This window comes from Pagrus pagrus (assembly GCF_965226575.1).
Source record: "Pagrus pagrus genome assembly, chromosome: 11".
NCBI classification, from domain to species: domain Eukaryota; kingdom Metazoa; phylum Chordata; class Actinopteri; order Spariformes; family Sparidae; genus Pagrus; species Pagrus pagrus.
Genome location: NC_140195.1, coordinates 1,980,375 through 1,994,949, shown reverse-complemented (window position 1 = coordinate 1,994,949; position 14,575 = coordinate 1,980,375). Strand labels below are relative to the sequence as shown.

The 14,575-nt window shown below is 43.2% G+C and overlaps 1 protein-coding gene across 2 annotated transcripts in view; it reads right to left on the bottom strand.

Annotated features, from left to right (window-relative positions):
- Nucleotides 1–1,938: 1,938 nt before the first annotated feature.
- The window catches only part of LOC311265359 (neural cell adhesion molecule L1.1-like), a 48,171-nt gene continuing 35,534 nt past the window's right edge, over nucleotides 1,939–14,575 (bottom strand). The window contains exons 18-29 of one of the 2 annotated variants that reach the window (XM_084366937.1): nucleotides 14,400–14,470; nucleotides 14,082–14,307; nucleotides 12,410–12,516; nucleotides 11,204–11,471; nucleotides 11,000–11,122; nucleotides 9,677–9,853; nucleotides 9,431–9,544; nucleotides 8,931–9,080; nucleotides 8,448–8,579; nucleotides 8,270–8,342; nucleotides 6,916–6,927; nucleotides 1,939–6,756 (exon numbers count right to left, since the gene is read on the bottom strand). In XM_084366937.1, the coding sequence (XP_084223063.1) occupies nucleotides 6,498–6,756; nucleotides 6,916–6,927; nucleotides 8,270–8,342; nucleotides 8,448–8,579; nucleotides 8,931–9,080; nucleotides 9,431–9,544; nucleotides 9,677–9,853; nucleotides 11,000–11,122; nucleotides 11,204–11,471; nucleotides 12,410–12,516; nucleotides 14,082–14,307; nucleotides 14,400–14,470 (1,712 nt within the window). In that variant the 3' untranslated portion in view covers nucleotides 1,939–6,497. The remainder of the gene's footprint in view (nucleotides 6,757–6,915; nucleotides 6,928–8,269; nucleotides 8,343–8,447; nucleotides 8,580–8,930; nucleotides 9,081–9,430; nucleotides 9,545–9,676; nucleotides 9,854–10,999; nucleotides 11,123–11,203; nucleotides 11,472–12,409; nucleotides 12,517–14,081; nucleotides 14,308–14,399; nucleotides 14,471–14,575) is intronic. The other variant, XM_084366938.1, reaches the window with a different exon arrangement.

The following is a 14,575-nucleotide window of genomic DNA, read 5'->3' as shown; positions in this document are numbered from 1 at the left end:
GCGTACTGAGGCTGTCTGAGGGCCAGGGGGCCACCAGCTGCCTGTGGTGGGAACTTTGTTTTGATAGTCATTAAAATCAACACCACCTTTTTTTTTAATAAAGTCATTAAAAAAACTTTGTTCCAACACTGAACCACAGTGATAATCTGAACAGTAACCTGAGAATAACTGATACGTTAATGTGCAGCTGGTAAAGATGGAGCTGGGTCGCTTGTGGATCCTGTTTGGATCAATCATCTTATTTTAATCTAATTTCATAATTTAAATATTGTTGTTTATATTTTGTGTTATAAATTTCAGCCAGTACAGTGATAACAAAAGTTTAGAATAAATGTAATGGAGTCAAAAATACAGTATTTGCTTCTGAAATGTTGTTAACTAGAAGCTAAAGCAGCAGAAAATGGAAAGTACCTCAACGTGACGTGGCAGTACAGTTCTTGATTCATCTGATAAGAATCTGATGGTTCCGGTCGGACCTGTCAGACTGCCAGCATAACTTTTTACGTAAACGTGACTCAGTGCTTCATTCAGACCGACACTGTCGTCACATTAATGTTTAGAGCTGCAGGTACGATTGCGAGGCACCTGTTGGCTACTTTATTTGAATATTTCCATTTCCTGCTTCTGTATACTTCTGCTTCACTGAAGTTCAGGAGGGAAATATTGCATTTATCTGCAAATTACTTTTCAGATTACATAAAACAAAACACAACAAACTTTTCAAGGACAACAGATCGACAGTTTAAAACCAGTGATTCCCAAATATTTTGCGACCTCATGTTCGAGGCCCCGGCAAAGGTGAGAGACGAACTGTCAACAACACAAGGAAACTTCCATCGATCATCTCGTGATCTTTCAGACGTGCAGGTTGAAGCAGGAGTCGTGGCGACCGACGACTCGACTGATAAACACAATTTCCTTGTTCTCAAGACGACATCCCAAGATTTTAAAGGCTGCATCAAAACTCGTTTCAGTAGCTTCTGTATTTATTTACCTCTGTATAGATTCAGCTTTTTATTTGTTTATTAATTCATTCATTTTACAATATGTTTAAAGGAGCATTCTGTAGTTTTGGTGAAGAAATGTTAATGAGCAGAGAAAGATCTGCCTAAACAAACAAATAAACAAACTCTCTTAGTTTTCATGACTTAATAAACAAACTGACCTTTTACTTTGTTTATATGTGGCGGACCCTGCCACCTCTCTAGCTTCAGACAGTGTTCTGGGACCTTATTTTCCTCTGAGAAGCTTCCAGCTTGTTTATTCACTGATGGAAAAAAGTTTGTATTACAACCTCATTAATATTGTAAATATTCAAATGAGTTTGAATTTCTTCTCCAAAACTACGTAGTGCCCCTTTAAATATTGTATATATTTCTGTAATATTTCCCGTTCCCCTTGTTTGTTTTTCTTTCTTCATGTTATTGATTTTAATCTTTAAAACAGAAATATCAAATTAATACCTACATTTATGTTTAAATATTGTTGGCATGAAACGACACATTAATTTATTTATCGAGTCATTTATTTATTTCTATATTCAATTTTGATTTTTGGCAGTTTCAGTCCTCCGACACTCAAACTGCACTTAAAGGATCTGAAGACCGGCCAAAACGTCCTCACTTTGAAAAACGGTCCTCACTTCAAGTGTCCAAACTCACGCTGGTCCTGACAAAGACCAACGCGCACACACACACACGCACACGCACACACACACACACACACACACAGAAGAAAGGAGCCCTCAGGTCTGTTCAGGATATGCGTAGTCCATGTTTATTTATTAGTTGACAGTCTGGGGTTAGTTTGTCAGCTACAGTACAGCGCACAATGCAACAAGCAGGTACAACATCAGCACACCTCAATATTGCAGTACACCCCCCCCCCCCCCCCCCCCCCCCATCACCCCCCCTCTGTATTTGCCACCCCCCCCCCCCCTCCACTGTTGTCACGTCCCTGCTCGATCCTGTGATACTGATTGATTTCATTGTGTTACTCACTGATCACATCACTGCTACTGATGACAATACTGACTGCGTCATCGTAACTGATAATAGCACTGTTGTTGTTGTTGTTGTTGTTGTTATCATTAGCAGTATTGTTATTATTTATAACTAAAGTTTTTTGTCTTTTTTGTCTTTTTTTTTTTTTTACTAGTTTTTGTGTTTTTTCCCAACGTGTTTATATGTATAAAAGAAGGCTGCGACAGACACAGACAGACAGACAGACACAGACAGACAGACAGACAGACACAGACAGACAGACAGACACAGACAGACAGACAGACAGACACAGACAGACAGACAGACAGACAGACAGCTGTACAGACAGACAGACAGACAGCTGTACAGTCAGCATCGGGAGCAGAGAGGAAGACCGGAGCCGGGCGAGACCTGGGAGACGTTTAACAAGGCAACATGTCGGACTGTGGATTATTACACTGAGAGATGACTGATGGAGGACAGTTGTCATGGTTATGTGTCTTTTTGTCTGTCAATGGAAATTTTTCCAAACTGTTTTTAGTGTGTATAAATCTTAAATCTTAATCTTGCAGCCAGGTGTATCAGTGTGTGTGTGCCACGTGCACGGAGCGTTTTGCAAACCAATGACCGGCGTTGGGTAACGTTACGTTTAAAAGTAACTTGTTACGTTACTGCGTTATCTACTGAGAAAAGTAAAACGTTAGAGTTTTTCTGTTGTTTAGTTGGTTCGTTGTGGACGGATGTTTACACTAAATCACTTGGAAACACAAGTTGTTTTAACGTGAATGCAGCGATTTGAAATTGCGACTGCTGCGTGCGGATGTCGCCGTAGAGTTTACTGCTGTGATTTTCCAGATTGAGGGTAAAAACATGTTGAATTGTAAGAAAGCTTTTTTTTCTTGCTTGGTTGTCCTCCACAAGGAGATTAATGTATCGACTGACAAGTATTGTTGTATCTTCTTCCCCTGTGTCACAGAGCTCAACCCAACACACAGTCCTGCTGCCACAAATACTCATTAGAGCATCTGACGCGGATTAATCCGCCGCTGAAAATAGTCCCCAACAAACTGTGTTTGATAAAAAACGACAATGAGGAGCTGTTTTTGAAAAATCACTGACAGCCTTTTAAAAATGAAAGTAAGCGCCGGCGGGTTTGGAGCTGAGAGGCGGTTGACTAACACACGGCTGGTTTTGGTCTTTTGAACGTGATTTGCAACAATAATAAAAGTAGAAACAGCATCGTGACGCTCTCTGCTCAGTGTGTGTGTGAAGTGGCTCTTCAGGCTCGTCTCTCCCGTCCCTCTCTGCTCCCAGACGAAACAAACTTCAGCTCTGGGTCCAAACACTTGGGAAGTCCCTGGTCGATAATCCTGCTTCACATCGCTCGTCAGACCGAGTTTAGTCCGACACAGTGAAGCCACAAAAATAAACCCTCTAAGTATTAAGATTGATTTTCAGTATCGCTCCGTCCAGGGCTGCAGAACACATCTCGCCCATGTTACGACAGCACTGCCTTGGCGTTAGGTATAAACATTAACATTTATGATGTGACTTCTTCTTCATAATCAATATTATCTGCTGCATCTCTAAGCGCTATAAAGAAACTCGATGAAGGGAGGGGGCGGTTGTTCTCGCTATGATTCTAGTCTTCTCTAAATGTCTCTGGGCTACTAATCGACAAACCTAAGAGGAGACGGTGGTGGGGGGTGGGGATGGGTGGGGATGGGTGGGGGGATTGTTTATGATACAAAGGCTGCAGCGGGTCGGGGGAAGGAGCGCTGCAGCACAAAATCAAACACAGCATAATAAAAAAACTTACAATTTGATCATCTTATAAAAGAAGCAATGGAAATAAAAAAATGACAATCTCAAGGTTCTATTTACATTCAGAGAACGATACGTCAGATCTCTATTTCTGTCAGCTCCTCCTCCTCCTCCTCCCTCTCTCCTTCAGAGGGTCCTATATGGTTTTTGCTACAGAGGACCGCGTCCCATAGGCCTCCATTTAATGCATTAGGTGCGTGCATGGTGTATGTGTGTGTGTGAGAGTGTGTGAGCGTATGTGTGCATAGGAGTGTCTTTCGGTCTTTTCTCACATTCTACGGTGGCCCTGAGCGCTCACAAACTGCAACCTAGGAACATTTGACAGCGTGTGCAGCATGCAGGAGAAAAATGCACAGCGACTGTTTCTATTGGATGCTAAAAAGTGACACATCAGCTGTGTCGGTGTTGTTCAATACGAGCAAATGATGTATATTTAAGATTTCTAGCAGCGTCCAGCAGCTCTGCAGGTCGCTCTGTCGGACGGCCGTTCCACAAAATGTACCCGACTTTTGGTTTGGTTTGGCCACAGTTTTGGTCCTAGGAGGCTGAAATTTGGCATGGAAGTATAAAAGATAAAGATAATTATCTCAATGAAACCTTTCTCCTCAGAAATGTGACAAATGTTTGATATAATTACTTGAAACCGTCCACAGAGCCTGCACTGAATCTGACTGTATGATTCAGATATGATTGTAGATATTTTTCGTTTTGCAACTTGTGTAATCAGAATGCTAAAACAGTTGTGTGATTATTTACATTAAGTGAAATAAACAGTTTTGCAGTGCTGTGAGCTCTCCGGGCCACCGTACTATCCCATCGAACAGGAGGATGATGATGGAAAAGGAATGTGTGTGAGGGAGAAATGGACGACATGATGGATGGATGGACGGAAAGAGGGAGGAGAGGAGGCTCAACTGGACTCTCTTAAGGCAACAGATCTCCCATCGCTGCAGGTTACAGGGCAGGGATGGAGAGCACGGACAATCACGCACGCAGTCACGCAAAAGAAACAGTCGCTCTTTAAACTTGCACGCTATAATATCAACTAAATGCCTCAGGGAGGGGCCGTGCATCTTAGGTTTGACAGCCACGCACACATCAATAAATAGCCGGATCATTCCCAGACGCATGCACACAAACACAAATAAATAGCTCGCGAACAGCGTAAACGAAGACACAGAGTGGTGACGTTGACAGTGACGCACAAAAAGTGGAACTGAAAGTGGTGATGTTCGTATATATAAAAAAAATGAATACGACTTTAAATGTGTTAATGAGACTTAAATGTTTGTACAGGATGACGTGACTTTTTTTTTCCCTTTTCTTCGTCTCACTCTTCATCACATCAGCCATCATCTTCCTCTCCTGGACCGGGTTGCACCAGCAGTTTGTAAATCCCTCCCTATGTTCCTGTTGTGGGGCTTTTCCACCGGCACGATTTGATTTTCCATCACCGGTGTTTCCACACCGAGCCACGACGTTCTCCGCATCGGGGCCGAGCGCGATATCGGCTTTATTTTACTGTTTCATCACTCAGTTCACTTTCAGCTGTTTCAGGAGTCGTGTTCAGTCGCTGCTGGTGAAAACCAAACATTTCCTGATTTTGCCGTTGATAATAAAAGCTTTTTTATAGCTACGTAACAGTTATTGAGAAGAATTTAGAAGAAATGAAACGGAGTACAGAATTAGCAGAGCTTTGTTAGCAGCTTCTTGGATAGTCCTGCTGGGAGGAAGATTATCTGCAGCCGCTCCTTCTCAACACAAGCGCAGCATCAGTTAAAGACACCGTCATGCTGGTCGCCCTGTTGTAATGGAAACGCAAACTCCCGAGCCAGCCCTATGAGTAACTACCAGCTCGTTTCAAACCGGGTCAAAGAGAGAAAAGCCTTCAGGAACGTGTAAAAAGTGGCAGCGTCCAATCAAAATGTAAACATGGAAGTCAACTGCGACATTCATAGAGGGAAGAAATATCCACATCATCGTATTACCTGATGGCAAGTCCACCATATGTTGTGTTTTTATTCTTACAGAGTAACAACTGGCGCCCAATTCAATTGATTGATCCACAGACTAAACAAGCTTTTTACTTTAACTTATCGTCATGAAGTAAATGTTGATCGCACAATGTAATGGCTATAGAATAATGACTCCATTTTGTGTTTAGATTGGTTCCCTATAAACCTCAGTGCACTGTGTCATTCAGTCTGCCACCGGACACCAGGTCTCCCAGGAAAATGCTGACTGGTGACGCAGGAAACAAGCGATCCGGCTGTCTTTGCAACAGCAACACCAGTGATAATACCGCCCGGTACCACAAGAGGGGGGAAAAGCTTTCTGTTACCACTTTATGTTATGAAAAACAAACAGCTGGTGCAACCGTCCTCCGCGTCCTTCTGTCTTTCTTTCTGATAGAAGAGTGAAGGGTGGTCTGATTTTATGTGTTTGCTTGTAGGTGTGTGTGTGTGTGTGTGTGTTTGTGTGTGTAAACTTGTCGTAGAAAAGGCGAGACATCCTGTAAACAGCTTCACTGCATAAACCTGTGGAATGTATTGAGACTGTGTGTGTGTGTGTGTGTGTGTGTGTGTGTGTTTTGCACTATAACATTACAGGCAGTGGATTCAGGAGTGGTCTGTCCCTTTTTTGTTTTGTTGCAGGCAGTGTGTGTGTGTGTGTGTGTGTGTGTGTGTGTGTCTAGCTGGGTCGGTTCAGGATGCTCGACATGGATGGAGCGATGGGGGGAGGCGGGACTGGGTTAACGGGGGAGGCGGGGCCGGAGCTCTCGTTGCCATGGGGAACGGGCCCCCGGCCGCTGTACTGGCCGATGAACGAGCCGTCCTCGTTGAACTGGATGTCCACGCTGTCGCCGTACTCGGCCAGAGAGTCGTCGCTGCCCAGCTTACTCTCCCCGCACAGAGACGGCTGGCTGTCGGAGCGCTTCTCATCTGCATCGCTGCGAGAGAGGAAAAGACAGTAGTTGTCAGAAATGGTCAAATAAGAGCTGCAACGATTCACCGATGTCCCAATAAATGACACGGCATCACAACACAGTCACGGGCACAGGAAGCAAAACGTGCATGTAAGAGTTAAAGAGGCGGGTTAACTTCCTCACCTCTCCAGGGATCTGCAGGCAGAGCGTTAAGGAAAGAAAGAAAGGGAGATAAAAAAGGACGAAGAATCGGGAGTGTTAGAGCGAGCAGCTGAAACATGAGAGAGAGGTTTCACTCCAACTGAATTAATATATAAACAATTAACAAAATTACATATAAACAATACAACAAGTTGTTCTTGTTAAAATATACTAACATATCAAAATGGATGAATAATAGTGTCTCATTTTAAAATGAAAACCATCAGGTTCCTGTTTGACTGAATCAGTGATGCATCGTTACAGAAGCAGGTGAAGCAGCACAAGACCGGAGGAAACTGAGCGTGATGAGGAGGAAACACATTAAATCAGCCTCCTGTTCGTCCTCTTACAGGCAGCGAACTCTTCACTCTCAGCTCTCTAATGGAGAGTCAACACCGCCGTCTCCCGACCGACACAGCGTCGTCACAGCTCTCAGTCCGGCTCACACAAAGTTAACAGCAGAACGCAGAGTTCACTTAACAACCCGGCAGCTGGTTTAGTTTTCTTAAGTGATGGCGACTGCATTTGCTCAGGTCCTGTGCTTAAGGACAATTTGGAGGTACTTTACTTATTTACTCCGTCTTTCATTTATGTTTCTATTCTGTAAATCATATGTTCTGTGTCACATTCTCTCTTATCTTCATATTAATTTGTTGTAATACCCGTAGCTCCGTCTACATGGATTGAGAACTTGCTTCCTTGGAGCCAATCAAATCTTGTTAAAAACAGTTACATTAGCGATCTATCGTAGGCAGAGCAGATGGTCACACTGAGCCGGCAGACGCAGGAAGACTAGCTGTGCTTTAAAGGCTTTGAAAACAACCCACATTAGCTTTCCTGCAAAAGTCTCCTTCTTAGCTAACTGACGAACGCCTCGCCCTGCACCCTAACGAGCGACCAAACAACCATTCAACGGGACAAGTGCATTGCTAACGTTAAATTGCAGGCTGAATAGCTAATTAGCTGTTTATCTGCGGCACATTAAACAGCATGTAAATATACCTGTGTGTGGTCTGGTTAGATTCAATGCCGTTAACAACATGCTGTCTGCTGACATGTAGCTCGAGCAAAAGTATGTTTATGTTATCTCTTAGTCCCCTGCCGGGGCTCAGCCTGCCACAGTGTTTCTGAAACCTTTAACAATAAATAATAATTATAACAGTTTCTCTTATTTTATGGATTGAAACAATGAGATGTAGTTTGGTTATCTGTTCTTATCTGTGGTGGCGGAGTTATAAAATGGTTTCTGGTGATTGACTGATGCTCTTTGCACAGTTTGTGGGTTTTTATTTTAGTGTTCGATGGCGTGTCTGACTCGGGTTGAGGAAAGACCCACCTGTACTCCCCAAAGGTCTCGTCTTTCATTGGCCGAGCTTCAGAGTCCACCTCCTTGTCTTCTTTGTCCTTCACTGTAGGAAAAAGACCTCAACATCAAACGCTTGGCTGCAGACTGAATGTGGATACGTGCCAGTGTGCGTGTTAAGTCGAGTATATGAGTGTGTTGTTTGTCTTACCTGCGTATTTGCCGCCCTTGCTGCGTTTGATGAGGCAGAGGATGAGCAGTATCAGCAGCAGCAGCACGATGGCGCTAATGAGTCCTATCAACCAGCCTTGGGCGGCGAACCCGCCGGGCATCACTGACGGCACTGAAGACAGATTGAAGACAGATTGTCAACAATACCAGAAAATCCTTCATAATGATTTTCACTCAGGTGCTGCTGGACTTTTAATAGTGGCAGTGACCTTTATTTACTGCAATAAAAGCGAGAACCAGACATTTATTTGAATGCTTATTTTGCATTTTTGAGCTGGTTTATAGACAATATCCTCCGACAGTCACACTGAATCTAAAAGTTGGTGTATCATATCCGCCTCCTTGGATTTTGAGTACGTTTTGAGTTATGAATCCAAGATGGAGGATGCTTTTGCAAATGGCAGCAATCAGGAATCAGTTTCATCTACATACAGGTAGCTCTACACCAGACCAACAAGCATACCAGGTCCCAGGGTGAGCGCCATATCCTCCCAGTGAGTGTTGTTTCCATGAATGATCCTCAGGTGGTACCGACTTCCTGGTTGGAGGCCTGTCAGCGAATAGAAACCCTGCGTGGAGTTCAACACCTCCGACTCCTTCCAGTCACACCCGGCTGCAGAAAACACACACACACACACACACACACACACACACACACACACACACACACACAGAGTGTCACAGACTAATACAGTTGTTGCTCGTCTCTGTCGTACTCTGCACCAACACTTCCTCACTCTCTTCTTCTTCTTCTTTCTTTCTATGAAACAACTTTTTTCTTCCTCTTCTTTGTGTTCTAGTCATTCTGCCTAAGTCCATGTTGATCTTTGAGGTGTTTCCACCTTACTAACCTTCAACACACATCATATGGATGAGCCTCTGACCACATGTACTCATAATAATTCATCTCTCTATGTTCTCCTCCTCCACCACCACCATCTCCTCCCTCCACCCGTTTCTTACGGCTCTTCCTGAGGTAGCTGATGTGGAAGCCGTGGTTCCTGTCTCGCTCTCCGGGCACCCAGCTCAGGTTGAGTGACGTGTTACTGGAAATGATGGTGATGTTGTATGGAGGAACTGGAAGGAGACAGAGACGGGAAGAGGTTACGGAGAAAAGGAAGTGAAACATAAATGAGGAATTGATGAAAGTTATGAATAAAAAACTGAAATTATTCTTGTAACGCTGTAAACAAGTCACTGTAATGTCACCTCCTTCCAGCAGGGTGGCGCCCCTCCCTGTGACGGGAGGTCCGTCTCCAGCGGCGGTGCGTGCGATCACTTTGAAGAGGTAATGGCTGCTCGGGTCCAGAGGGTCCAACTCAAGGTAAAGCACACTGGGATCACTGATCATCTGCATCTGCAGCGGGCTGTCTCTGCTCTCCACCTCTGCACATCCAACACAAACCAGTGAGCGTCAGCCGTGGAGGAACGTCACAAATACTTTTACTCGAGTACTTTAGTTCAATTTCTTTTTAATTCCACTCCACATTATTTCAGAGTTACTCCGCAGATCAAGATTGTACAAGCTGTCCACAGTTTATACTGTAGTACTGTATATAACTCACTCACTGCAGTAAAATGCTGCTTCCACGTTAACGTTTCACTAACAAGAACCCATCACGAGGACTGTTTGACTGCATTACAAGTACTTTTACTTTTGATACTTTAACTACATTTCGCTGATACATGTCGTTAAAGCAGTTAAAGCGCTGATACATTTTTACTTCCATTCTTAGCTCAGCTTTTGATTGTGAGAGCTTTTCTTGTAATGGAGTATTTATATACTTTTGTACTGCTACATTTACTTCAGTAAATGAAGTGATTCTGTCCTGATATGTAATGTGAGTATCAGTCAGAGGCACATTTTCCTTTTCTTTTTTACCTCCTGACAGAGCCCGGCTAGCTTTCCCCCTCTGTCTTTAGTCTTTGTGCTGAGCTAAGCTAACTGGCTGCTGACTTTAGCTTCATATCAAGTGTTCAGACATGAGAGTTGTTCATCATGTTATCATTAATTATCTGCAGGTTGATGCTTTAAATAAAGAACAAGTCTTGTCTTGAGCAGTTTGTTCCTTTCCTTCGGCTCTTGTGCATGAAAAACATCTAGAAAGTTAAAAAGATGGAAGTCTGCACCACCAAGCTCGTCTCTCTCACATCACACCACCTCACAGAGTCACACATTTGCATTATTTAATGCCTGGCGGCTCATTTGGTGCCTAAGAATGAATGTAGCATGGCTGCTCTGTTGTTAGCGCTGTTGGCTCAGGCGTGTGTGAGCTGACCAATCAGAGCAGACTGGATCAGAAGGGGACAGATGGGTAATACGATGCTGCTGCACTGGACAGTATGAGAAAGCTGAAAATATGCACAATATGTCTCCTTTGATCATTTTGTGGCTCTGCTCAGTGTTCGATTAGCGGCTCAAAGTGAGACAGTGGGTGTAGTTTTCATTTCATTATGTTTGACATTTATTGTTTTGCCCATCCTAGTCATTTTCATGCAGTCTCTTATGAAATACCCAGATACAAATCTTACCTTGTTGATACTGCACCATGTATCCCAGCAGTTCGCCGTTGGGTTCATTTGGAGGAGTCCAGTGGAGAACCAGCGACCTCTCCGACGGGCTCTCGAACCTCAGTGATGCAGGCGGACCAGGAGCTACACAGACACACACGCCAGTTAGTAAACCCATCAGTAAGGTCGTCTCCTCCCGTCACTCTGCTCCCTCTTTAACCTCACCTCCCTCCGGGGTGCTGAAGAGGTGCTGGTCCGAGCGGGGGCTCTCCCCTTTGCTGTTGAAGGTGGTGACGAACAGCTCGTAGCGAGAATACAGCCGCAGCCCCGTCACTTCCTCTGAGGTGCTCATGCCCTTGACCTCCACCACCCTGAGCTCCCTGTCTCTCTCCTTCACTCGCTCCAGCCTCTCCTCTTTCTCCTCATCACGGTGCAGTTTTCCGAGAGACCTCCTGCCTCGCGCCGCCTGAGATCCCAACCTCATGATGTAGATCTGACATGGAGGCGGAAAAAACTCAATGGCAGTACAGTTCAATCAACGGTGATGGATGTATCAGTGCTGCCTGGAACACTTTGCAACTACAGCTGCAACAATTTTGATTAATGATGGTTTTATCGAGGGAAAATGTTAAACACTTTCTGGTTGGAGTGAAGATTTGCCTTTTTTATCTATTTGAAAAAGTTGTAAACAAAATATCTCACACTGTCTGCGACTGCATGTTCACAATCTCCTGACGTGTGATTGAATAAATGACTAATTCAAAAAACTTTAGATGAAATTGATAATAAAAGTGTAATCAGATGTTATTTAAGCAGGACTGCAACTAAAAACTACTTCTAGTCCAACGTGAAATGTTTAATATAATTAACAGACAATGGTGACAGAAATGAATGCAGGTTTTTTTGGGGGTCTGGAAACATTTGGTTTTGATCAGGAATGAAAATTTCAGGAAAATTGAGTCGGACTCTTCAACACAAAGCTTCACATCCTTGTGCACCTTTTCAAAGGTTTAAATAATAGAAAAAGGCAGAATGTCAAATGTTTATGTTACGAGATTTTAGTTTCTGAATTTACGAACACAAAGGAAAACATTTGAAAATGAAATGTGTTTTGTGTCAGGTGGAAACTGTCAGAGACTTTTTGTTTTGAACTGAGGAACGACCTGCAGCTTTTCTTCTGGGCCTCTTGGTTCAGGAGTTACAAATGAGATCATGAGATGCCTCATGGTGATGCTGCATGCACCTCCCAGTGATCACCTCTTACTCGTCTGTCTGTTAATTCTGTTAAATGCTGTTATTTTCAACATATTACACTAAGTAACAAACTAACAGGACAAAAAACAAAAAACGTCCACACAGTTAAAGTGTGTTTCTGTGACGTCAGAGATCACAGCTGCTCTTTTATGCTCAGGAGTCTGGAGGAACCGGTACCTTGTATCCCAGCAGCAGACCTCTGACGTTCTGGGCTTCGTTCCACTTGACTCTGACGGTGCTGTTCATCACAGTGGTGTCGACTCCAGTGGGAGCTTTCTCAGGCTCTGAGAGAGAGGGAGGGTGAGGGAGAGGGTGAGGGAGGGAGAGGAGGGTAAAATAAAATAAAAGTATGAGTATACAGTACATTTTGTGTATTTCTATTATAAATTCAACTGAATTTTCAGTCAGTCAATCAGGACTTTGCCACCTGACTTTGTGACAGTGGCACCACTTGAATGATTGGACGTGAGTGTTAACACAAAGGACTTTACACACTTGACAAACACTACGTTACTGCAAAACACAGCCGAGAAATAAAGAAACACGTGGACAACAGGTGAGATAAATCATCGTGGCAGAGGCCATTTCATCCAAAGCTACTGCAAGTGCTGACAGAACAGAGGTGAGTTACATTAAATGTGCATGTTTAATAAAAGGTTTGTGAAATATACGTCACAGCAGGAGCGATAGAAGCAAGTACCTCATACTAGCCCATATCAAAAAACCTGAACTATTCCTTTAACGAATGAAACTATTCGGGCTCTTGACTCTTGACCTACAGACATTTTCCCTCAGACAGTAATTATCAGACTGCTGTTGACGAGCTTCTCAGCAGATCACTTGTTTTTCCACCATGAACGAGATCACAACAGAGCGGAGCATTCATGTCGCCTGCTGGATCTGACATTTCTGAACAACGAGGCTGGATGTGATTCTCTGTGAAGTCATTTTACAGTCAGATTATTTCATTCTTTTAATATCCAGACTGCTTTGTATCAGAAAAAGGAATTTTTACGAGGGATGGTGTTCATCAAAAGGAGGAGCGGTCGTTTCATTCAGTCATTCAGGATTTATCACCGCTTTCATCACCACTGGACGATTTCTGATTCAGAGTCTCACTCAATAAAACTGCAGTTTAAAAACAGTATTAACTGCTTTTCTGATGCAGTTGTTTTGATTTTATTTTTTTGCTCATTTGTTGTTCTAGAAATTGTTTCTTTATATTTGATTAATTACCCTTTTCTGTTTTATTAGTTTAGTATTTTTTGTAATTCATTTCGGTCTTCCTTTATTTGCTTTGTGTAATTGCTTGTTTTATTTGTCCTAGATTGTTTTTGATGACATTTCCATCTATACTGAGGCTCGTCAGTGTTAATTAAGTAATAATAAAGGCGCTCCCAGTTCATGTCATGGCTTTTCTTGAAAAACATCACGTAAAAATGTCTATAAATTAAATTCACGAGGCCTGTCGCTGTTCTCCAAATACTTCTTTAGTTATGAATCTTTGAATTTTGGCTACTGAGCTAAATTTAAACCCATTTTGTGAGTCTCTGTATGTGTGTTAAGACTCTTCAGTTGATTATCTTTTACTGGATTGGGTTTAAATTTATCTTGAACATTTAAATCCTTAAAACCGTCAGAATAATTTGCTCCATGTATTCATTTAAATCAAATTAATAAGAATAAATCCTTCATCTTTCATTTAAAAGATTCAGTTTTCTCAAACTTCAGTTCAATCTCTATGTAATTTGGTCCTGAATAAAGATCTTTCTAAACAGAGCTCGATATTTTGACCGGATATTTCCCACATTATATCTCAGTGGATTGAATGAATGTTCTGGTGACGTACTGTCCTCTCCGGAGTGTCCGATCTCTGGTTCCGGCAAGGGCCCGTCTCCGAGCGTGTTGACAGCCTGGACCTTGATCTCAAACGGCGTGTACGTTTCTGTGTTGTTTACGAAGAAAGGCGGAGACTGTACGTCGTTGTGGTTCCACTGTGCGCCCGGCCTCCCGGCTTCCCGCCAAGACACCTTGTACATGAAGCCCTCGCCGTTATGGAGGCGCTTGTCCATCTCCTGCAGGAATATAACATCAGTTTGGATTTAATTTAGCGTGCATGCGTCAGAGCATGTTCACAGAAACAATGCATACAGACTGAAGTACTCACATCCCAGGTGACGACCAGAGTCTTTGGGTCTGAGGAATCACTGCGCACTCCAGTGGGGTTACTGCTGGGAACTGGAGGACGGAGGAACAGCTCGTTTTAAAGAGATTGTTTGACAAATATATCAAATATTCTTTGCTTTCTTGCTGAGTGAGCTCTTTAGTGCCTTTTAGCTGAGA